The sequence below is a fragment of the Halichoerus grypus genome, chromosome 3, assembly GCF_964656455.1.
Source record: "Halichoerus grypus chromosome 3, mHalGry1.hap1.1, whole genome shotgun sequence".
NCBI classification, from domain to species: domain Eukaryota; kingdom Metazoa; phylum Chordata; class Mammalia; order Carnivora; family Phocidae; genus Halichoerus; species Halichoerus grypus.
In genome coordinates, this window is record NC_135714.1 from 155,186,713 (window position 1) to 155,212,269 (window position 25,557).

Sequence of the window (25,557 nt, forward strand, 5' to 3'; positions counted from 1 at the left end):
GAAGGAGAGGGGGGAGGGGAAGGAGGGGGGAGGGGAAGGAGAGGTGGGGAGGGGAAGGAGAGGGGGGAGGGGAAGGAGAGGGGGGGAGGGGAAGGAGAGGTGGGAGGGGAAGGAGAGGTGGGAGGGGAAGGAGAGGTGGGAGGGGAAGGAGAGGTGGGGAGGGAAAGGAGAGGTGGGGAGGGGAAGGAGAGGTGGGAGGGGAAGGAGGGGGGGAGGGGAAGGAGAGGGGGGAGGGGAAGGAGAGATGGGGAGGGGAAGGAGAGATGGGGAGGGAAAGGAGAGGTGGGGAGGGGAAGGAGAGGTGGGGAGGGGAGAGGTGGGGAGGGGAAGGAGAGGTGGGGAGGGGAAGGAGAGATGGGGAGGGGAAGGAGAGATGGGGAGGGGAAGGAGAGGGGGGAGGGGAAGGAGAGGGGGGAGGGGAAGGAGAGGTGGGGAGGGGAAGGAGAGGTGGGGAGGGGAAGGAGAGGGGGGGAGGGGAAGGAGAGGGGGGAGGGGAAGGAGAGGTGGGGAGGGGAAGGAGAGGTGGGGAGGGAAAGGAGAGGTGGGGAGGGGAAGGAGAGATGGGGAGGGGAAGGAGAGGGGGGAGGGGAAGGAGAGGGGGGAGGGGAAGGAGAGGGGGGAGGGGAAGGAGAGGGGGGAGGGGAAGGAGAGGTGGGGAGGGGAAGGAGAGGGGGGAGGGGAAGGAGAGGGGGGAGGGGAAGGAGAGGGGGGAGGGGAAGGAGAGGGGGGGAGGGGAAGGAGAGGGGGGGAGGGGAAGGAGAGGTGGGGAGGGGAAGGAGAGGTGGGGAGGGGAAGGAGAGATGGGGAGGGGAAGGAGAGATGGGGAGGGGAAGGAGAGATGGGGAGGGAAAGGAGAGGTGGGGAGGGAAAGGAGAGGTGGGGAGGGGAAGGAGAGATGGGGAGGGGAAGGAGAGGGGGGAGGGGAAGGAAGAACAGGCTCTCCACAAATATTTCTAATAATGAACCAGTACTTTTAAAAGACTAAAATTTTCAGATGAAGTAAACTCTCTAAGGGACTGGTTTTATCATATAGTGTTGTTAAGCAGAATTATATGACCGAAATAATTACCAAGAGGGCTGGCTAATAATTTGTGGGGCCTAGTACAATGACGACAGCCTCTTGTTACGAAACTATTAGTAATTTCAAGATGGTGAAAGCAAAGCATTAAGCCAAGTTCAAGGCCCTATGAGACTACGCAGGTCACATGTCCCAGAAGCTAGCTCTGACTACCATGAAGCACAAATCAGAGAGGACCTGATAATAGAGGGATTTATGATGCTGCTGACAATTCATAAATATCCTTAAATTTATGTCTATCACTACAAAAATGCAACATGGTTTTTTTTTTTTTTTAAAGATTTTATTTATTCATTTGAGAGAGAGAGAGAGAGAGTGCACATGCACAAGTGAGCACGAGCTGGTGGGGAGGGGCAGAGGGAGAGGGAGAAGCAAACGCCCTGCTGAACAGGGAGTCCTGACACGTGGGGCAACCCTGAGATCATAACCTGAGAGGAAGGCAGACGCTTAACTGACTGAGCCACCCAGACACCCACAACATGGTTTTAATGGTCTTTGGCAGTGACGTGCTTGGAGTATACCAGATGGGAGTTCTTCCTCATTAAGGAATAGCAATGTGGCAATCTCCACTTTCAGTGACAAGGTCTTTTGCAATGAAAACAAAGGGAATTCTATATATCCTGAGCATCTTCTATGTGCAAAGTAGTCTATTAAGCAATCTGGAATATATAAAGATAAACAGATACTGTTATAGTCTTCTAGGAGCTCAAAGCCCAGGTGAGATTACTGACCATCTGAAGTCCATCTAGGTAGGAGTTAAAATTATTTTTAGGTTTCTCAATTTGTTTCAATCTAGTTTTACTTTCTTGACTTGAAAAGAGATTACACTCAATAATATTTATTCACTTTTTTATTTCAGTAGGTAACATTTTAAGCTTAGAGGTGCTAATATTTGCAATTTGCTCATCAAAAACCTCTCAAAATGATGTCTAGAGCTTTTTTGGTCTGAAGCTTCTCAAGCTTCGGAAGCATGTTTTGGTTGCAAATTGGTATTCCTATTCTAATGCTTCACAGTGATTTAAATACCACCGCAAGGCAGACAGCTGTCAAAGGGCCCGCAGGCAACAGCATTTTAATGTGGCTCCATCATGTGTCTGCACAGAATTTCACATTCAATCATGCACTTCATCCTTCAGGGCCACAACAGAGAATCATCTATTAGAATACTGCTTCATAAAAGTACCCAATAAGATGTTACTGACTCAACGGTCATAAAATTAGAAGTTTAAATTATAAATTAGTTAAGAAAAGGTGGGGAAAATGTCCAATTAAAAATACCAAGTAATCTATTAGTAAAATATAGTATTTAAAAAAAGACCAAGTATAAAACATTGTGTTTTCACTTGAAATATCTTCTCTCCTACTCTCCTTCCTCTCTACCCTTCTAACACCTGTCTGAAAAACTATTCCTAAAATCTCCCTGTATGTTTAGATGCACCAGTCAACACTAAGTTTATTACCTGTAATTGGTAGAAGCTGTCACTAGGTGACCCTACATAGAAATAGCCAGATATCCTAAAGGCACAGAACACAAAAACACATATGATTTGCCTTTAGTATGGTTTAAGACAAAAATAAACTATAATTATTAAATTACCTAGATTCAACACTCTGGAAGGAGACTCTTCTCCCTTGCCAATGGTTTCTTTATCAGTTTTCTACATTCTCAGAGTTGCTCTAAAAGTTTAAAACTGAAGCTAGAAGGAACATTGCAGAGTCAAAACCATACGATTCTCTTTGCCCAAATCAGGTTTCTCAGTTACTTAACACTGTCTAAAGACCCTGTCTTTTCTTGCACACATTTGTATATAATGTTTGAGTTACCCACTAAAACTTTCTTTAGCATCTCTATTTCAAAATTTTACCATCCAGCTATCCATACAAATTTCCTTCTAGAGGGCCAGATATACCAAATTTGAGCTTTAACCAAATATAAAATAAATAAAATATAAAACATTAAGCCAAGACGTGAAGCTTTTTACCAGAACACACCTATCAGACTGTTCTTAAGTGTTAAATGTACTATGTGAACATGGCTTTTTGTCTCCCTAGTCTTCATATTTGTCCAGAAGAATGAAGATAATTCAAAAGGCCTCTGAAAGGTAAAATTGAGATTTTCTCTGAGTTATCTCAACAAAAAGCACCATCTCCTTTATGATCCAAATTCCATGACTGGAACTTATATACAAAACAGACAACTGATTTAAGAAGAAGCACAAATAATAATCAGTTACATGAAAAAATGTTAATCTTCACTAATAACTACAGAAATGCAAATTAAAACCCCTAGGTAAATAAAAAATGTAAGCATCTGATTCTATAGAGATTGTGATAAAACCAATAACTACTTACTACTCTAAATTGGAAGCTTATCCTAATCCCTTTGGAAAACTATATCAATATACATAGCAAAACCCACAAAATTCATTTATACTCCCCTTGTTCCAGAAAGTATATTCATCATCATCAAGTAAGGTTCCCTTAGCATGAGTGATCCTTTTCCTAGATTATACTACTCTAATAGATGACTTTATCAAAAGTAAAAATGGATTTTGCTATGTACATGGATTTTAGCTGTCATGGAGGTCAGGATAGTGATAAAAAAAAAAAGAAAGCTGGAAGCAACCTAAATGTCCAATATCAGGGAACAGTTTACTAAATGAGACAAATTAAAATGCTAGACTGCAGTGCTGCCATTAAAATTATAACTATGAAGATTATTCTAAGTCTTTAATGAGAAATGGAACACAAAAATGCAAACAAAACATTTGCAAGTGTATAAAATGTATTGCTATGTAAAGATGCATTCTAATCATACAAGGAAATTTTTGGAAAAATAACATAAGCCTGTTATTACTATGTATTTTGAAAGTGCTTTTAAAGTAGCTTTATAGAGGTTATTTTGTTCATGTAAATACAGTGCTTTATGACTAGAACTTAAGTAGAAAATACAAGTTCTGGATAGTAATATCCTACAAACTCTGTTGGAAAAAAAATATAAAATCACATGCTCTGAAAGAAATGTATTGGGATCAACAAACGGTGAAAAAACACTCTCTACCTCAGCACTGTAAAAGCCTAGGCTAGAATTTCAGTGATGATTGATAACAAAAAAACAAGTCAATATAAAGTAAGTTTGAATAATTTTTTATGCAGTATATACCAAGAAAGTATGCAAATAAAAATGGGTAAAAAGCAAGTAGCAAAACATAAATCTGAATGAATTCTTATGTAGGTAGCCATAGTAATAGTTCAGTAATATTCAACGCAAAAAATAAGGTAAAGTATTTGAAGGGATTCTGTCCATGCTTATTGGAAAACAAATGCTTTAAATTAGTGCATGGTGAGCTACATAAAACCAAAGAATTCTAATGGAAACCTGTTTAGCAATATCATGGTTAAATTAGAAATACAAAAAATAGAAAAATAAAATAGAAAGTATCCCAAAGATTTTAATCTTTATTCTAAAAAACCTAGAAAATAATCACATTCAAAATTAAGTAAATTATCAGTCCCAAAGCATGAAAATCTGACATCACAGGTAGACTCTGGATGACTCTCTCCACCAAAGGCATTTGCTACGTTAGGAACTGAGTCATCACCATCTTGAAATAAATTCTGAGTGAGTCTGAGGACATTACTAATTCCATGTTTAAAGAGATTGTACCTCTCGTTTTACAGCATTCTGTTAAGTTTTAATTCACCCACACATCTGTAAAGTAATAAAAGAGTGTCACTTCAAAATTTTAAGCCTACACCCACCTGTACCATTTGTCCTGCATAAATCTTTTAAGTGATGTATTGATAGAGAAATAGAACTGACGGTTTGGCTTCTTGGAATTAGAGCTGGGGGACACTTCTATTGCTGGATTCTCCAGAGAGAGCCCTAATGGTGTCATAATAGGAGAACTGAGAAGAGGGTTTCTTTCATCAGCCTCATGTTGGTTATCCATGATATTATGCCCTTCTCATCATACAACCTTTGGTTATATTAACACACATGTTCTTAATTTTTCTGGTCATGATGCCCTCACAATTTTGCTATAGAGATTATTTTGCTGCTCTTGTTTTCTCAAGGTCTTTATTTTCTTGGTGGTAGGCCAGGACAATGTCCCATGGTGATATTTCATGGTCTATAAAATTAAGCTTTTAATGTTATAGCAATGTCTCTGTTGCTTTTGACTCACTGGTTACAGCAGTAAGAAATTTTTTTTTTTTTTTAAAGATTTTATTTATTTATTTATTGGAGAGCGAGCGAGAGAGAAACAGCATGAGAGAGGAGAGGGTTAGAGGGAGAAGCAGGCTCCCCGCTGAGCCGGGAGCCCGATGTGGGACTCGATCCCAGGACCCTGGGATCATGACCTGAGCCAAAGGCAGTCGCTTAACCAACTGAGCCACCCAGGCGCCCAGCAGTAAGAAATTTAAAACTGAAAGTGAAGGGGGAGAATGCAAACTCTTCACCTGATTGTGTGAGTTATGCCTTGTTACTTATGGTAAGAAACTATGGTGTGTATGGCTGTGAAATTTCTATCTACTCCGTGATATTTGCTGCCATTCTCTGCTGCTGGGAAGTATTATCTTCTGAGCTCTCTGGTTGCCCAGCAGTGTAAGTGCCTGACATTAAGCTTTCTGTAGTGTAAGTGCCTGACATTAAGTTTTTGATTGCTGAGGCATCCATTTCAAAAGACATCCATCCTGAGTACACATACTGCCAGCGGTGTGACACAGCTACTAGCAAAACCACCAGATAAGGACTTAGACTGACCCTTCCCCCAATGAAGTTCCCTCTTTCAGAAAGCCCTGGCTAACCTAGATAACTGGCCCACTGAGTGGCCCCATTTCTTCCTTATCATACCCTAATTCCCACTCTTATTCTTTAAATTAACCAATAATGAGTGAACCCACAAAACCCTAGACACTCCACCCTTGGATCCTAATAAAGGCAGAGAGGCCCAGGTTCATGCCTTTCCCCCCTTCCCCCTCAAGCTCACTGTGTACCTATTGGGTTTGCTGGCTACCCTCCAGGACATTTGAGTAACAAATCTTGTTTCTCAAAGTCCCCTGATGGTTTTTGCTGAAGTGTGTCCTGCAATTATAATAAGCAGCGTAAGGGCTAGTCCAGCAACACTGGCCCCCATGGGGGAAATATGTGTTAGGGCTCACTATGAATAATAAGGGCCAGGTAAGTGTCTCAGGTACTCAGAGCTGATAAGATCACTATCACTAAATTAAGGTCCACACAACAGATCTGTTGTCATACTCCGCTCTGGGAAGTAGTATCTTCACTTGTATCTAGTTGCTCAAGTCAGTTAAATGCAAATAATCTTTTTCTTTTGTCTTTATTAATACTACTTATTGCATCTTTGTTTTCTATTGTATTAATTTACATTTTTACAAAGTTACAGAAAAAGTCCCAAGTGCAGTACAAATAACTATTTTCCTAAATTACTTGACGGTAAATTGGGAAGAAGATGTTCCAACACCCTCAGAATACTTAAAGTATTTCCTACAACAGGGATATTCTCTTACACAATCATAATACAACCACCAAAATCCGGAAATTAACACCGGTACTTTACTACTGTCTAATCCTGGACTCCACTGCAGGTTCACCAGTGTCTAAATAAATGTCCTTTATAGCAAAAGGGTCCAGTCAGAACCCTGTGTTGTATTTAGGTATCATGACTTTTTAGTCTCCTTCAAAATGAAACTCTTTCCTTAATTCTTATAATTTTGAAGATTTCACACTATTTTTTAGAATATCCCTCAATTTGGGATTGTCTGCTGTTTCCTCATAATTAAATTCAGATTATGGAATTTTGGCTGAGTAACACAGAAGTGATACTGTCATACTATCATGTGGCACATAACTGACTTGTCCTGTTACTGGTGATATTCACTTTGACCAGCTGCCAGTCTTCTCCACAGTCAAGTTACTTATTTCTGCTCTGTAATTAATAAGCATGTTGTAGGGAGGTATTCTGAAACAATGTATAGTCAATTCGCATTATTCGCAGTAGCTATGTTCTACAAAGTTGCCATGAACGCTGAGTTAGTGAATATTAAAACACTGCTCCTAGGGGGAATACAGGGCTAGGTTCCTGTGGGCCTTTGGTCACAACATTTTCATTAACTGATCAACATATAACCTTGTTCACATGTGTTTAACAACATCTTATATATATAATTATTGATTCAATATTGAACTCCCGGCCAACAGTGCTGTAACTCAAGGCTGAATGAAGCTTATCTAACACATCTATTTTCTCCAGAAGGCACATCATAGCTTTCTTGCACTTAGGAACACTACACAACATTTCAGTACTACCCTTAAGGGTCATTTTAAATAGTGAAATCACCAACAAACGGCAAAAAAATGCAAAAAAAACCATGGCTTTAAACAGACTGTGAAAAAGACACACTGTATTTATTATTTATTATACATTTACAATTATTTCTATATCTTCCTATATGTTGAAAACCATGAGTTCACACCAGTATCTCCTATTCTAAAACACCACAGGGTGCACTCTAATTTTCTTTTTCACACTTGTAATTTCCATTCCAGGTAACACAAAACCTAGCTCCCATTATCCTTAATATTGTCTACTTTCCTAGATCAACCCTCTGCAAGTAACCAATCTTCCGTTGCTGTCCTCTTCTCTGCACCCACCCCAGAGATATGCTCCTCACCCTGCTCAGTTCTGACATCCTGTGCCAGACCAGCCCTCGGCGAGAATGCCCTTTTCACCACATCTGGGCTGCCAGAGACCACGCCACACCACTGCCTCCTCCACAGGTGCAGCCTACATACCCGCCCTGTGGCTCCCTACTTCTGTGCACATGGCTGCATCGTTGGAACACCTTCTAATGTCTTTTGAACTGAGTTTCAGAAGGGTTGAAAAAGAAGGGGAAGGACAATGCAAACAGTTTTGGCAGCTGAGTTTTCCTCAGTATTTAAAAGAAAAAAAACAGAAATCATATGGGCAATTTAGATCCTTCAACTGGGCCAATAATTTAAAAAAATTTAAGAAATCAAATACGTTGTGGCAGAAGTATGGTGTGTAAATATCCTTCAACTTTTAAGCAAATCCATTATTTTATATTCTTGATAATTTTCTTCATTCTGCTTATTTTCAGTACTCATTGTTTTATATTATTAGGAACACAATTTTTGTGCTCAGTGGGGTAATAGTCACAGCAACTGATTGTACATGCATTTGCTAGTCACCTTTTCAAACCTTCTGTTTGTACTAGAATCTAGGCAGCTTTTGGCAAGGTGGTAGAAATGTGCCTTCCTGAACAGCAAATACAGGGATGGCTTTGTCAGGATTGTAGGTAGACAGGTAACTTTATGGTTCCTAAAATTTTTCTTCCATGTTATGTTTCTTGTAAAATAAATAAATAAACATATGTATGTATGTATGTCATGAATGCAAATGAGATCTTAGGTTTTCTCTCCTCTAGGAAAAAAGCCGTTAAGATGATTTCTTTCATGCCATCAGGAATAGGTTACTCTCTCTCCACATTTACATTAATATCTGTGAAGAATGATTATAGCTACTCTTTCTTTTTTTTCTTTAGAGGCTCTGCAACAGGGATAACAGACACATGGCTACACTTCCTCCTTCCATACTCACTACTGTATCCAGATTGAAGTAGACCTGTAAAAGGAAATTCTGGAACCAACATCATGCATATGTACCATCATAACTCCATTTCCTGGCACATGAAGCAATGGAGAGATGAATACATGAATAAATAAGATACTGGCAAAGTGGCTTGGACATGATTTCCATCTCTGTCTATGTATAGACAGCATTCCAGGTCTCATTTTTAATTAAAAAAAAATAAGATTCAAACCCCTCAATATTAACTCGGACTGTTCTCATTAGAAATTAAACAGACAGACTCATCACTGATTACTTCTGGCATAAAAGAGAACACACTACCTCTGCACTCGGTACACTCGAGTCCATGGAGGCACAAGAGCAAGGATCCGAGCCACCAATTCGATCAGGTCGCTAGGAGAATAACTCTTATATCTTCCTGACTTCCACAGCTCATAAAGCCCAGTTCCACGAATCACCAGAGTAGGGTAGAGTTTCAAACCATCAGGACGAAAAGCAGGGTTCTCAAAAAATTCCTGTGAATGGAGAATAGAAAATTACCACTCCATTAGTTATGTAGAGATTGATGAAGGTTCCATGGTCAAGTTTCAGTCCTGGGCCAGCTTCTCTCACATACCTACCAAGTCCTTAGACTGCCTTGATGGAACAAAATAGCAACTCATTGTTTTTACAGTCTCACTGGAGCAAAATGTGTGCGTGCTGGGTTACAAAGCCCTCGTTAATCCAGCCCCTGTCTACTGCTGCAATCTCATCTCCTCACCACCTGCCTCTCTGCCTTTGCAAAGGCAATTTCCTCTGTCTGGAAAGTACATCAATTTTACTTCATCTAGCTAATCTCCAGGTCTCGGCATGAATGCCAATTCTTCAGAGAGGCCTTCCTGACCTTCAAATACAAGTTGCCTCGCTTAAAAAAAAAAAAAAAAATTCATACTGAATTCTATATTACTGCTTTCTTAGTATCATCACACTGATAATTTATTCGATGTCCGCCTTCACCTCTAGACTGTATCCTCCTTTCATAATAGAATATGCTTAACTGTTTCAACTTTTAAAAAAGTTGTGACAGAGATCATCACTTGCCTGCAAAAACTAAAATGTTTACTATACAGCCCTTAGCAGAAAGAGTGTGCCAATCCCTCTTCAGGCCAACTGGCACCATTCCTAACCTGGGATACACACTATCTGTTATCTAGACACTGAGAAATACATCTAATTTATCTACTTTGACATAGTCATTTCCTGTACTATATCATCTCAGCTGGCTTTATTTGGGATGAAGTAAGGAGACACCAGGCATTATCCTTTCCATGACTTTGCACTGCTCATTTGCTCTTACTTTAGCACAGTGCGTGATAGAGGAATGAAGGTGGACTCAGTTTCCTCTCACCCCACCCTGGCATTAGTACCTAGAGAGCCAGCTGTACTACATTGTGACTAGAACAATGCTTTTTATCTTGTGCTCCATTATTCTTGTAGAGCTTTCCAAAGCTTAACTTGCTTTTCAAAGAAATCTAACTACAGACTTTTCGATCTCTCTCATTGATTTCTGTCATATTCTTAAATGCTGTATTCTTTGTGCATCATTTGGTCTTAGGGATATTCTTCTGTAATTGCATGTAATTTTCCCTGTAACATTTATATATTAATGATTCATTAGGCCTTTATAAGTATTCTATAGCCACCCAAAAGAACACGTATGCAAGTCATTCTGTACCTAGTCCATAATGGAATACGGGATTTCAGAAAAGTAGTTCAAGGGCTTATATGATAAATTTAGAAGATAGTTGGGCTGGTAAGAATGATGATAGATGAAATTGGTTCTGGACTTCTGGTTAAACATGGAGAATTGAAACATGTGTTTCCTTCCTTTCCCTCCAAAATCATAGTAATATAAGAGATGAACTTTTAAAAAAGTATAAACCCAGAAGAACAAAAAGAACATCAGAGGAAATCAGTTGGGTGTTAGAGGACAGGACCAGTGATGGTAATAAATTTTTGGAAGACAGAAAATGGATGAAGATTGGTAAATGACTTTGCAAGTAAATAAAACTATAAACAAAGTATCTGCAAAAGTGGATACCCATGAAAGTCCAGCTCAGTCACACTAGAGTCCCAGAAAAGCTCATGGGTCAAAAGTACCATTAACCAGGCAGGATGGAAGAAATCACAGGATTTCTTCTGTCTGAACATGGAGGGATTTATCCCTTATTCCTTTGGCCTGCCTACAGGTAGTCACCTGCCCATTTGTTCCCTGGAGAAACTGCTGGATTCTGAGATTCCAGGTACAAAGGAAGGCCTAGGTGAGGATAAAGGCTGAAGACAGAGAGATTAAGTGAAAGCCAGCACACTCACTGGTGGATTCCCTGCCTTGCTCCCTGGATACCAGCAGTCAATTTTCTGTGACCTACTCATACCAGCCACCCCCAAGCAGGAAGTTGGAGAGTTCATCTCTGGATTAATCAAATGGCCCTAAATAAGAGTTCAAGATACTGACATTTGAGAATCCCCTAAAGAAAAGGAGAGCTGGGGCACACCTGGCTGGCTCAGTTGGAGAGAATGTGACTCTTGATCTTGGGGTTATGAGTTCAAGCCCTATGGTTGGGTGTAGATTACTGAAAAATAAAATCTTAAAAAATATAAATAAAATAAAACCTTAAAAAAAGAAAAGGAGAGCTTATTATATGAATATCCTTCAATGAGGTATCCCAGCAGCTAGCTACCTAGACCCTGCAATCTGTTCTTTCAGCCCCTTACTTTTATTTTTTAATTTTAATTTTTTTAAGGGGGGGTGGGTGGAGCAGAGGGAGAGGGAAAGAAAGCCTCTTAAGCAGGCTCTACGCCCAGCACGAAGCCTGACACGGGGCTTAATCTCACAACCTGAGATCATGACCTGAGACAAAATCAAGAGTTGGACGCTTAACTGACTAAGCTACCCAGGCCCCCACCCCGTCCCTTACTTTTAAAGTATGACCATTTGGCTAAGGATCACCAGAAACTTGGAGGAAGCCTAAAAAATAAAGGGCAGAACAAAACAAAAAGAAAAAAAAGGAACTTGGAGGAAAGATGCATTGCATAAAGGAAAATGAAACTTAAAAAACCCTATAATTCCTTCAGAGAGAGAAGATCTATTACATCTATTAAACACGAACAAGATGCTAGAGAAAATCAAACAACCAGAAGGTAAGAAAGAACTCTTGAAAATCAAAGCTATAACAAAAATAATAACATTTAACAGAAAAGTTGAAAGATAAACATGAGAATAGAAGAAAGCAGAAAACAAAGGACAAATAGGTAAAAAATATAAAAAATACTTGACGAACCTGGGAGATCCAACATTTGCTTAATAGGAGTTTTAGAAAGAGAACATAGAAAATGAAAGGGGAAAATTACCCAGTGGTACAAGGAAATTTCCCAGATGACAGATCCTTCAAAAATCTAGCACAATTAGTTAAAAACCTCTTGCCAAGATACAGCACTGTGAAATTTCACAACATATGGGATAAAGACAATTTTCTAAAATATTCCAGAGTTAACAAAACACCCAGGTTACATAGATCATAGGATTAAAGAATAAGGAATAAAAACAAAATTGTGCTCTTAACAGCAATGCTAAAAGCTACAAGGCAATGGTACAATGCCTTAAAAAAATGTTTTTACACAATTCTCTAAGTGTGAAGGTTGCAAAGAGCCATTTTTTCGAGCACACCAAAGCCTTACTTTCTATGATGAATATTTCCTAAGGAAACTGGTGGAAAATGTGTTTTAGTAAAGTCAAGGAATAAACAAATAAAAAGGGTTAACTTGGAAACCAGAAAACAAAGAATCCAATCCAGGAGATTGGTGAAGAGAAGCCTCCAGGAGGACAGTTGTGAACCAGGCACAGAGAACTGCCAGTCCAGTTTGGAGTTGGAGGACAAGACACCCGTGAGTCATGTCACTAGCCTAAAAAAGGAACTGAGAGAATATCTGATTAATTAGGCCACTGGTAGAGAGGCCTTAACACTGAGTGGGTGGGTACCCTTGAAAGTTACAGGTGCATAGAGAACTAAGCAAATTAAAAAAAGACAATTATTAATTCTAGAAAAAACCCAAAACGTTATTCAAGAAAAGAATGTTAGTATATTACTTGGCTCTATGTCAGTAATAATTTATGTAAAAACTGTAATGTAAACATTGACTACTAATGTAGCTAAAATAGTGATGTAACAATATTGGGAAATGGGAGCAGAGTTTAAAAGAATTAACTTTTCATCTACAATAACAGTAAGACAAGAGAATCTATCCAAAATCATCAGGAAAAAGCAATCCAAGCATGGTAGTAAGAAATACAGAGGGGTAAATACCCAGAAAAAAACCCCAGCTACAACAGTTGAAAGTGGCAGAGGACTACTACTATGTTTTGATATGATCTCTCTAGGATGTACTGAATTTTCAAGTAATATTTAATAGTGATTTTATTATTTAACAACTTTTATATTGTAAAGATAAAAAATTAATCTGATAAACATCAGTCTGGTGCAATGCGAATGGAACATCAGAAGGGAAGAGGGCTGGTGGCTGGGTGATTTAGTTGAGAAGCTGTCTAACTGTGTAGGTGAGCTGATGAAAGTATGAACTGAAGTTGTGGCAGCGGGGACCGAGAGGAGGGGAGCTCTGAAGGACAGGCAGAGGGAGTTACTGACAACCTCCTGTGGAGTTAGATTCAAGGTATGAAGGGATAGTCACAGCAGCAAAGATTTACTGAGCGCTCACTACGTGCCAGGCATGTTTCTAAGTGTGCTACATCCATTTTCTCAGCTAATCTTCATAATAGGGAGATACTATAATTAACCTCATTTTTGACATGAGGAAACTGGGGAACAAAGCAGTCAAACAGTCTGTTACTAAGTACTGGGGGCCAGGATCCAAACTAGGCGGTCTGGCTCCAGAGTCCACATATTCTCTACTTGCTCCTGAATGACTCCTGAATTTCTGGCTAGGGAGAATATGTAGATGAAGAGGCCACCAAGCATGACAGGAAAAAAAAAAAGAGGAAGAGACGGCTGGGGGAAAGGATAAATATGTCCACACTGGACATACTAAGTTCTAACTACATGTAAGACATCTAGTGCTATTTGCAGAGTATTAAGTAATTGGTCTGAAGAGCCTAAGGCTTCAGGGTGGAGAGAAAATGAGACTCACCGAAGTGTTAAGTGGTCAAGTTAGAATAGAAGAAAGGCAAGCAGACAGAAAAGAGCAAAAGACAGAACCTACATTTCAGTGGTGGGAAGAAAAAGAAGACAGAGCAGAAAAGAAAGAGTCCTGGAGGTAAGAAGAGAGCCAGGAGACAGAAGAGTCACAAAAGCCAGGAGGGTGAGAATCCCAAAATGGAGACAGTCTTTAACAACAACAAATGCTAAGACTGAATAACATGACAGCAGAGAAGTATCCTTTGCATCTGGAGATTAGGAAGTATTTTACAACACTCGAGAGAAGAGTTTCAGTGAAGGGTGGGAGCCAAACTGCAGTCGGTTTGAGGAATGAAGGGGAGGGAGAAGCAGAGACACTGGAGCGTTTGCAACATGATCTGTCTGGGTGCACTCAAGGAAAAGGAAAGGAAGGTATTGCTGTCTTTCACTGTAGGTTTTTCGGTACAATTTGACTTTTAAAATTATGCATGTATTCCTTTGATTCAAATAAAAAATAACTAAAAGTAGAATGAGGTTTAAAATTTTGTTAAGATCCAACTTGACTTGTATTTCAACATCATTCAGGTCATGAATAGTCATTCATAGTCAAACTTCCCTTCACCTAAAAAAGTTACCACAGAAAGGTGCCATGGAAAGGGTGCTTACCTAAGAGCTTGGGTTCTACCTGAGACGCACCACTGACTTGACCAGTTACGTAATCTCATCAGGCCGGCTTCCTCAATTGAAGAGACTACAGGTGGTCTTTTCTGATAGAATGCTACAGTGACTTGTTTCCTATGCCACTATCTTCAGTAACAAGCCTTTATATTAAAAACAAGTAAGAACAAATACCTCTAGCCATCCCTGCCAAACAGTAGTAACTCAATCAGACTGGCTCAGTGGGGAAAAAAAAGAACTTGTGTCAGATGTTAATAGACTTTGAAAGACTTCTGGTAACTGACAGGAGATTCTGAAGAGAAATAAATGTTCTTCAAGCATTTTCAGCAATCTTAGCTTGGATATTCAAGAGCAGTCTAATTTTTAAAGGAATAAAACACCAAAACAGCTAAAAGTTACTTTGAGTAATAAATAAGTCCTATCTGAGGATAGCTGGAAAGGGTGAAGTTAATGCTTTCAGGATAAATTCCCGAATTTCCACCACAACAAGGACTTCCAGCTTTGTAAGAAAAAAGGAAGCTTCATTTCTGAGTTCCCGGAAAATATAAGCAAATGCTATTTATCACACACAGTTACAAGCTCTGAACCTACCACTAGATAAGAGTGTGAATTTGTCATGAACAGATGCAAATAAACAGATACTAAGAGTAGTGACCCAGAGCTGGCCTAAACAACAAGGTGTGAGGTCTAAGTCAATTTATAACTAGCACACTGTAGGCATACAACCCAAGATACAGCTGCGATATCCCAGCAGGCTAGGTGGGAGCTTTATGGATCCGTGCCAGGCAAGGCTATCCCGTCCTCTACAAATATAACATTTGGTACACTTCTGTAATTATAAGACAGACTCCCGATTTAGCAACACTTCCTATGGAACAAAACACATCAATTAGGGAAAATATATCTGTGGGTTGCTAATGATGGGACAATAAAATAAAGTAGGGAAAAAAGTTTTTAAAGTATAAAATAGGGGTGGCCTGGGTGGCTCAGTTGGTTAAGCGTCTGCCTTCAGCTCAGGTCATGATCTCAGGGTCCTGGGATCAGGTCCTGCATGGGGTTCCCTGCTCAGTGGGCAGTCTGCTCCCTCTCCCTCTGCTAGTCCTACTAATTCAGGAAAGGCTGTGAATTCCAAATAGGCCCAAACAAGATCTCCTAAACAAAAATTAGTTTTCAAAGTTTTTGTGTAAATTTTTATTGGAGTGTATCTTAGATACAGAAAAGTATACAAACTCTAAGTGTATACCTTGACGGATTTTTACACATCTTATAACCAGCACCCAGACACTCAAATTAAGAAAAAGAATATCAAAACCTTAGAAGCCCACCTCATGCCTGTTTCCAGTTACAATTCCACCCAAAGTTTTTGGACTTCATATTAACAGAATTGTATGTTGGGTAGTCTTTTGGATCAGGTTTCCTTTGCTCAATTTATGTTGAAAAGTATCAGTCATGTTGTTGCATGAGGTTGTAATTAATTTATTATATTTTGTAGTATTTCATTGTATGACTACATCATAATTTATTTATGCATTCTGTTGTTAAATGGACACTTGTTGCCACTCTGATGATATTACCAATAGTAATTTGTGACCGTGACTTTTGGTAAATATGTGTAGGCATTTCTGTTGAGTATACATCTAGGAGTACAATTACTGGGTCATGGGGTATGCATATATTCACCCTTAGTAGATAATGTCATACATGATGTACCAATGTACTAGCAGTAAATGAAGAATTGTAGTTGCTCCATACTCTTAGCAACATCTGATTTAGTCTTTTTTTCATTTTAGCTATTCTTAGCCTTTCTGGTGAGTATATAGTAGGAATGCATCACAGTTTTAAATTTCATTTCTTTGAAGATTAATGACTTTGAGAACTTTTAAATATGTTTATCGGCTGTTTGAATATCCTATTTGTGAAGTGCTTTTTCAAATGTTTTTGCCATTCTCCTATTGGGCTGTCTGCTTTTTTCTTACTGATTTGTAGAAATTCTTTATTTTAAGGCAATTTAATTTTGCAGAGAATTTTCCTCTAGAGAGAAATGTTAGCTCTATTTTGTCACTCCTTTATTTGCTGGGATGCAGTCAGAAAAGGCATACAGTCTGTTCATATTCCCTTTGAGTTTTTCTGAAAAGATTACAAACAAGAAGACATATTTATTTACATGAAGAATTGTCTTTGCAATATTATCACTGAACTATATTTTGAAGACAGTAAGGAAAATGAATAGTAAGACTCAGCTATTTGCTATTATTTGAAACATGCCGTATTTTTTTTGAAGGACACCTAAAGTTATGAATTCTGACTATATCTCTGGTCCACCTAGGAGCTGTGTTAAAGAAAAGTGTTTCAGGGGCCTTTTAGAATTGGAGTCTGGGTACCTGGCTATTAACTACTGAGAAGAGGCTATTAGTATTAGATTCAAAATCTTTACACAGCAAAAAAAAAAAAAAAAAAAAAAAAAAAATCTTTACACAGCTAACACAGGGGAATTAGTTACAGGGACATTTATGAATTAGTACTATCTTATAAATTGGCCTTTGGTTATAATTCATTGGCTTAAAAATTATAAAGATAAACTTCTGACAAGGAAAGAAAGAATTATTAAATATGTCACAAATAAGGCAAGGTGAAATCCATTTTTCTAAATAGAGTAAAATAAACTATTTTTGTGAATGAAATAACTTGATAAATACTTTCACTCTCTTCTCTAAAAGAATATCCCAAAGGTACTTTCTCTAGCTGAGAATCTGAAGGAGAGAAAAAAAAAAGAGTTCTGATCAATCTCATTTCCCAAGACAAGAGGAACACAGATCAAGCAAACATGTGACAGAGTAACAACAACAAAAAAAAAACCCAAAAAACAAAAAAGCAAAGAACAAAAACCAAAACCAACCAACCCAGAGTTAGCTATTAAAATTTAAAAAACAGAAAACCTAGGAAAAAACCCAAGTATTTTCTCTTACTGTTTAATGAAATCCTGGAAGAGAAAAGCAGCTCTAAGTTCAGAAGCATCTGAAGAAATCATAAATAAAGGATGGATTTGACAACAGATACAAAAGTGAAAGGCCCAAGATAAAGTGGGCAAAAATATTTGTAACAACTATTTTTAAAAAACTAATGTGGAGCGCCTGTGTGGCTCAGTTGGTTAAGCGTCTGCCCTCGGCTTAGGCCATGATCTCAGGGTCCTGGGCTCCCTGCTCAGTGAGGAGTCTGCTTCTTTGTCTCCCTCTGCCCCTCTCCACTGCTCGTGTGCTCACATGTGCTCTCTCTCAGATAAATAAAATCTTTAAAAAAAACAAAAAACCCCCAATGAATCCAGAATGTCCTTACCTAGAAAGTTCATCTAAATTAACATTAAAAATATTCATATCCAACAGAGTAATTGGTCAGAGAACAAAAACACACAATTCTAAAAAGATGTAAGAATTATGATTATTACATGCAAACCTGAAAAATATATTACTATAATTATGAAATATAAGTTGAAATGGCACTTTAATCCACCAAATTAGCAAAGATAGAAACATTTTATCTGTGTGTTTATGTAAATACATAAACAGGAGAGATTTGGGGAAAAAGATAACCCTGCTAAAATGACTAAATTATTACAACCGTCTGAAAAGCAACTAATGTGGTGAGATTCTTTAAGTGTTTACACCTTTACCTGGTAATTCTACTCCAGGGAATTTATCTTAAAGAAATAATCCTAAATACTACAAAAAGTTATAGGCATAAAACTGTTCACCTGCAGTGCTATTTACAATATAAAAAACTGGCAATAACTTCAATTTAAAAAAATTTGGAAGGAATTAAGCAAAGTATGGCATATTTATTTAATGGAAATTAAGTACACATTTAAATATGTTAACATTTTAACAGAGACCAGGCTATATAACACAGATAAATGCTTGCATTACGTTAAGTGAAAAAGCCATTAAAATAATTACTTACCATATATGTAAGCGTGTCTGTGTGTGTATATATATAAACTACCTCATCCCTCCAAAAAGCCTAAGCATAAAAAAATTCTAGAAAGAAGTATATTAAAATGTTAGGGTTTTATTTGGTGTTGGGGCTGTGAATGACTTTTCTTTCACTACAGTGTTTCTACTGTTCTATAATGAGGACATATTGCTTAAATAATGATAGGGAAATCAGCAGTAAATAATCAAAAAGAGCAGAGAGGGTAGACAGAGCAGCATATAGAGGCATTCTAAATTAGCCTGGTTTAAGGCAACACTTACTGTAAACTGTTCAATGTCTCTCTCTAGTCCCACATTTGGCAGATCAGGCATCATATGAGCCACGACTTTGAACCCAGAATCCTTGGCCAGGTGAAATGACTCACATACTGCCTTCACAGTGTGGCCCCTGAGGAAAGAAAATTCACATCTGTTATACAAATAAATGGGAAGGGAGGTTAACACAAGGAACAGAGGGAAAACAATCTCTGAGACATGTAATGGTAGTTTTATAATGAAGAATAATATGGTTGGGGAATAAAAATCTCAGAAAAGCATTTTTATATCTCTAGCTCTGAGAAGGCTTGGAAATAAATAATTTCACTTCTGAGATATTTCTCAGAAATTCCCCATGTACTTACTCAAGGTTGTGACAGTAAATGACTGGGTTAACCAGAGTTAATGTATACTAAAATTATTTGGACTATAAAAAAAAATTATTTGGTTTAGCATCATCAGCTGAAGTAAGCTTACTGATGTAAATATTTAAGTTAAAAACAAAAATAATGAGCTCAAAACCATGCAGAAGCAGCCTCTTGTTATGCTCTTTCCTTTAAAAATCTTTTGAAATTATTTGGAGACAGACAGAGATGAAGAATGTCACCTACATACAAAATAGATTTCATTCTGGTGGTCTCCAAGGTCCTTAAAAAAGTGAGAAGAGTGAATGATTTAGTGACAAGGCAGAACCATCTGGGGCCAGCTGGGTAAATCATCTTACCATTCTAGTACCACATCCAAGTAGAAAGCAAGCCCTAATAACAGTTTGGGGCTACTATAAACTGAAGCCCTAAGCCAATCCTTTCACCTCCAAGACATTCCCATTCACCACACACACACACACACACACACACACAAAATCCTAGAAACAGTGGACTCCATCCTACTCTGGATGTTACCATCCATTTCCATTAAACCATTTCCAATCTCTTTTTGCTAACCACTTCCCAATTTATATGACTAGGTGAAGCCTCTCTCCTGATAACCCATGCAAATATCCAGTACTCTAAAGTTCTACTGTACAATACCATGGTCCCTAGGCACATGTAGTTACTCAGTTTATACTTAATTAAAATGAAAAATTCAGTTCCTCAGTTGCACTATCATATTGAACAGTGCAGGTGTAGAACACTTCAATCACTGTAGAATGTTCTGCTGGACAGCTCTGCTCTAAAGGAGACCCTCAACTGGTTGTTCTACATGTATCTAGAATTCAGTACATCCAAAAATGAAATTCACCTTCCCTCCAAGACTCCTCTACTTCCCATTCTCTCCTACCCCCATTTCCATTCAGTCACTAAACACTGTCATTCACTTTTCTCAAAACATCATTTCTTGTTTAAATGAATGCAACAACCTCTTAACTGGTCTTCCTTCTAGCATGCTCTTCTTAATCCACCTCCATACTGTGATCCTTCCAAAGGGATCTAAAATGCAGATATGCTCCTATCACAACTTAGCATAGAGCCTGTCCTCAGATTAAAGCCCAAACTCCCTGGGCTGATTTCTAAGTTTCCTCATCATCTGGCCACCATGGCTTACTTCTTCAGCCTCACCTCTTACCACTCTCCGACCTCATGCTCTACAGTCTTAACCAAGCTAACCTGCTCCAAATCCCCTAAATATACCATGTGCACCCATCCTCAGGACTTTGCTTGTATGTTTCTTTCTGTCTGAAATAATCTTCCTCTTCCCCACCTAAGTCATACTCTTCCCGTAAGTCTCAAGTCTGATGTCACTCTTTTCAGAAAGCTTTCCTGACCTTCAAGAGACTCTTCCCATCTCCACAGGTACAACCCTTGATCACTGCAGCAGGCCAACCAGTGCTTCCGGTTTAAGACTCTCTCCTACAAGAGCGCATTCTACTCAGGTTAATCTTTCTTAAGCCTGATTTCTGTGTAATTCTTCCCTGTGCTCAAAAGTATCCAAAAGACCTCCAGTACCTAAAGGAAAGATTCCTCTCTCCTTAGCCTGGCATTCTTCTGGTGGTTTCTAAGATGCTGACCAGTTCATGTTTCCCTAGTTCCCTTTTACTTCCTTCTCCTACCACAACCCCCAATCATGTCTGCCCCTCCTGGTAAAGCAGCCTTTAAAGTCCAACTGAACACATACCAACTTCCCGAAACCTGCCTTTACATCCACAATCAATGATCTCTGCTGCCTAATAAACTCCTGAAATCTTTTGTTTTTTTCTAATTTACCAATTCATCATGAAGTTCCTTATATAGCTAATCTTTCATGTGTATCTTTTCTCCTCAACTCAGTGATCTATTTCTAGAGTTCTACAAGAGAACTTCATACGGCTCTGTCAACCTTATTTCCATCCTTTCTTACCCTCCCAAATTTCTCAGTTTATATCCATTGCTCCCCAACCCTTCTTTCACTATTCTGCTTATTGGCATCCACTTCACAAAAACTAATCTTTTAAATATCACCCTGATGTCCTTCTTGTTCAAACCCTTCTCTTTGTTTCCATGCTCCTGGCCTTCTCTCCTGCTGTAGATGACTGATCTTGAGCCCTGCCTTCTGCTTTCCAAATGGGAAAGGCTGTTTATGACAAGAACAGGAAGACAGAAGAGCACGTTTACAGGCTGCTGGAAAAGAGCCAGTAAAGACTAGAAATTAGGAAAGGGGATGGAAATTAAGAGCAGAGATAGAAGGATGACCCTGAAAAGAAGGAATACCTATATATCTTTCTCTAAGATTGGTAGGAAGGAGAAGAGGATGAACATGAACATAGATATAATCAGTGGGAGTTAGAAGGATACTTGTGTGAAATCATTTGCCCCCATCTTACCTGTTGGTATCTCTGGCCACATCTTCATAGACGCTCTGCACCCCAATCTCCAGCCTTGTGCAGCCATAGGTCAACATGTCACTTAAATGCCGCTTCATACAATAATCTGGTCTGGTCTCAATAGTAATTCCGATACACTTTGTGAGGCTTCTCTCAGAATACCTGTCAAGCAAATCTAAAAGTAAACAACCTACCACAGCTTTAGGACATTTGCTCCCATTTAAAGGACCGTCTTCTCTTAGTCCTGTAAGACAGTGGTTAAGAGAGTGGCCTCTAGACCCAGACTGTCTGCGTTCAAATCCTGGCTCTGCTACTTCCTAACTATGCAAACAGGAATGTTATTATTAACCTCTCTGTGCTTCGGTTTCATTATCTGCAAAATGAAGCTAATAGGAGTCATACCTCATAGGACTGACATGAGTGAACTAGCACACAGTACTGTTACCATTCATTATCATTCTTATCCTCCTACAGTACGCTGCAAACCATAATCTCCTTGAAAGCAGTGATTTCAACTGTGGAAACCCTAGCAACCACTTTTCATATAAGTGAAAACTATCTGCCTTATTTATTTCCCACTCCGTATTTTATGTCATGTTAAATAAAAGAAAAAAAAAGACGGGGAGAGTAGGTATGTATAATGATCATAGAAATAATTTAGATAAAATGTCTTCTATATACACACAAGTCATTCTGCCAAGCCTATTAATTTTAGCAATGATTTACAAAATTAGGCATCATTTTTCTCTTTCACTAACACCAGGTATCAAAGTACTGAGTAACACTTCAGATTCAAGCTGCTTGAATTAATGGTTTTATTGCTGGCCCAGAATCCAGAGAAGTAAAAATGACTTGTTGAGGGGGCTGCTGCTGTGAGGGGGTACCTAACATTAACCAGGCCACTGTGCCGAGCACTATGCGAGACGCTCTGTACATATGGAATGCTCCCATCAGCTCTATGAAGTGTGTCTTCTTATTTTCATTTCACAGATGAAGAAACTGAGGTTCAAAGAGATTAAGTACCTTGTCCAAGGACACAGAGCTAAGAACATCCAAGTCGGGATATGAAATTGGGCCCACCTAACTTCCAAATCCTTGTTCTACACTTCACTTTATAGCACTGCTTAGACAATTCAGCAAGGAACATCAGATTTCTCTTTTCAACTTCTCTAACGTCCTAGAACCCAGTGATTCTTTTTGGTGCACCCTTCTACAACTTTCTCAATTCCTTGGGAGGGTGAGGGAAACCTCTTTTTTTTTTCTTTCCCCCGTTTAATTTCCTTCCTTTCAAAGAAGTTCAAAGTTCTTTCTTGAAGTACAAAAATCATAAAATTTCCAAAATTTTGTAACTACTCCTTTAGGTTCACTTCTTCATTAACTGTCAATAAAAGCTGACTTATTTAATGTTAATAACAGTTATTAATGAAGTTAAGAATCACTGAACTGGAGGATTGATTCTGAAATTTTCCATTCTCGACATTCAAACTCTTTTAGACTGTTTATTACTGTATTCCATAAGGTTTTATACAGGATTACCAGAGGCAACAGAACTAAAAAGTAAATAAGTAGTCCAAAGTTACTAAAGTGAATCATGAGAGAGAAAAAGGGCTCCGATTTTATCAAATCTTGCCTAAGACAGGATACTAAATCATTATGTTTTTTTGAAGTAAATCAGAAAGTCACATACCTCTCAAATAGGTGGGTACCAAGACCTGCAGTAACAGAAGTACATAATGCCATGGCTAAATATAATTTTCTTTGAGTATCAATTACTGTGTTTGGGTAAAACCATATTTAAAAAATTAAAATACTGTATTATGGAGAAAGGAAATCACATGAAGATTGATTTTAAAAAAAGGAAAGCAAGAAACTCTAAATTAGTTTATTTAAGAAAGTAAATAAGAACATATTAGAATCAAGCATTCCAAAATTGTTATCACAAATCTCCCTATTAACTGCCTGTTTCATAAATATGGCCTCCAGTATTTCTTAAAAGAAAGTTCAGCATCACAATAGTACCCTGCATCACTGGGAAAAAACTAGAGGACGGGCAACTGTGCAAGTGGGAATCTGTCTAGAGGAAAGAGGAAATCACCTGCTAATCTTTCTATTGCCCAGATCATGAAAGGCATGCAGACAGAGAGGAAGCTGCTGCAAGGACTATAAGGTCTCTTCCTAAGTAGTTGGAATATAGTATAAGGACAGAGACAAGCCTTATTCTCAAATAATAATTTAACTCCATTTCAAAAATGTCTTTCCTCTTAAGGGAAATGCCATTATCTTTTGCAGGAGAAGAAATGGAAAAATGAAAGAAATTAAGTTTTTAAAAGCTAACATTTTATATTTACAAAAAGCTTTTACCACTATCTTCTTTTCAGAATTGTATTTTCATTTGAAAAGCAATTAAGCAAAAACTCTTTTAATTTGAATGACAAAAACAATGGGGTATTTTCCTAAAGAACAGAGTTTAAGGTCATTTTTCCTATAGGATCACTCTATTTTTATTAGGATTTTTGTTAATGCTACATTTAGTCCTACAATCACTGAACCTACCTCTTCATTTAACAGAGGTGTAAAGATATTAATGATTGTTCTTTAATATGCAAATATTTGCATTAAGGCTTTCAACTAGTCTAAGCAAATTACAACTTTTGGGGCAATTTTCAGGGCCTGCCATAACCCTCCATATAATTTTAGGTAGCCATCCAACAGTGTGCCTCTCCTTAGTACCTAGTTCAACTCCCATACCTTCTGGGGGGCCGCAGAATTCTTGGGCACCTAGGAAATGCGCTACACATTTTCCAACTCTGATCATAAACTTCTAAGAGACCAAGTCAGAGACCAAGTTTTTTTTTTCTTTCCCCCGTTTAATCTCCTTCCTTTCAAAGAAGTTCAGAGTTCTTTCTTGAAGTACAAAAACCATAAAATTTTTGCACCCATGTCTTCTAATTCCAATTCCACTGCTCTTTTTGTGATATTACAGGGTCATCTTAAATAAGTCTGGACCCTACCTGTATGGGGCTATGTGGAATCCTACACTTTTTTGTATGTCACAGTAGTGGCACCAACTATAAAAGATGCTAATATGCTCTGCAAAGCCAAATAACTTAAGCCAATAACTTATGACAGCATTTTTTTTTTTTTTTAACAAGGCTGGGGGGTGCGGTGGGACAATACCTTCAAAGTTTGAACGTACACAAAAACTAAATGCTACCCTGTTTTCAAAACATAGCTCATATACATTTCTCCTCCCACAGCATCTTCCCAGAGCCTCTCTTTACTTTGTGCTACCATTCCCAGAGCCACCTTGCCCATAATATGAATACAGTTTGCCCTGTTATTTGTGGATATTTGTCTGTGCAGCTAGACAGGAGGCTCCTTGAAGGCAGTACGCTCGAGTATGTTCAGAGGTAACTGTTTAAGGGCTTCAGCACTAAAAACTTTCCTTTAGTGTAAAAAAAAAAAAATACAAAGAATGAATAAATGAATCAGGCATAACTGAAGACACAGGTCTCTCTTTACTCCCATAGCAGCCTCTAGCTAGTTCTGCTCGTTATCTTTCCTCTTGCAAAGAATCAACCCTAGAGGGTGCCTTGCACTAGACCAGGTATTCTATAGAAAGGAGTAATACACTAGCTCTTGTCCCAGAGACGCTTAACAATCTAGCTGCAAGAAAAAAGACACAGATGAAATCAAGAAGGATTTAAGAGCAAAGAGCTAGAAGGGGCAGGAATATAAATATATATTATTTCTTGGTTCTATTTATAGAAGGAAAAAGGTAAACTATAAAAGTGATATCTATTATTACTAACTCCTTGCCTGAAGGGCCCCAACAAAGGGGACACTGAAGGAAGACAGCAAACCAATGTTAAAGTCTCTCTATTATCTTCTGGAAACTGTTTACATGATTCACTCCAGGAAGGCTATGGCATCAAAGAACACTTCTCATTGCTATCAATTT

At 38.5% G+C, this 25,557-nt stretch overlaps 1 protein-coding gene across 2 annotated transcripts in view; it reads right to left on the minus strand.

The window, feature by feature from the left end:
- Positions 1 to 25,557, minus strand: part of ELP3 (elongator acetyltransferase complex subunit 3) — a 100,483-nt gene that overhangs the window by 34,961 nt on the left and 39,965 nt on the right. For both annotated transcript variants that reach the window (XM_036100829.2, XM_036100828.2), the window contains 3 exons: positions 21,597 to 21,758; positions 18,803 to 18,929; positions 9,031 to 9,224 (listed from right to left, as the gene is read on the minus strand). In XM_036100829.2, the coding sequence (XP_035956722.1) occupies positions 9,031 to 9,224; positions 18,803 to 18,929; positions 21,597 to 21,758 (483 nt within the window). The remainder of the gene's footprint in view (positions 1 to 9,030; positions 9,225 to 18,802; positions 18,930 to 21,596; positions 21,759 to 25,557) is intronic.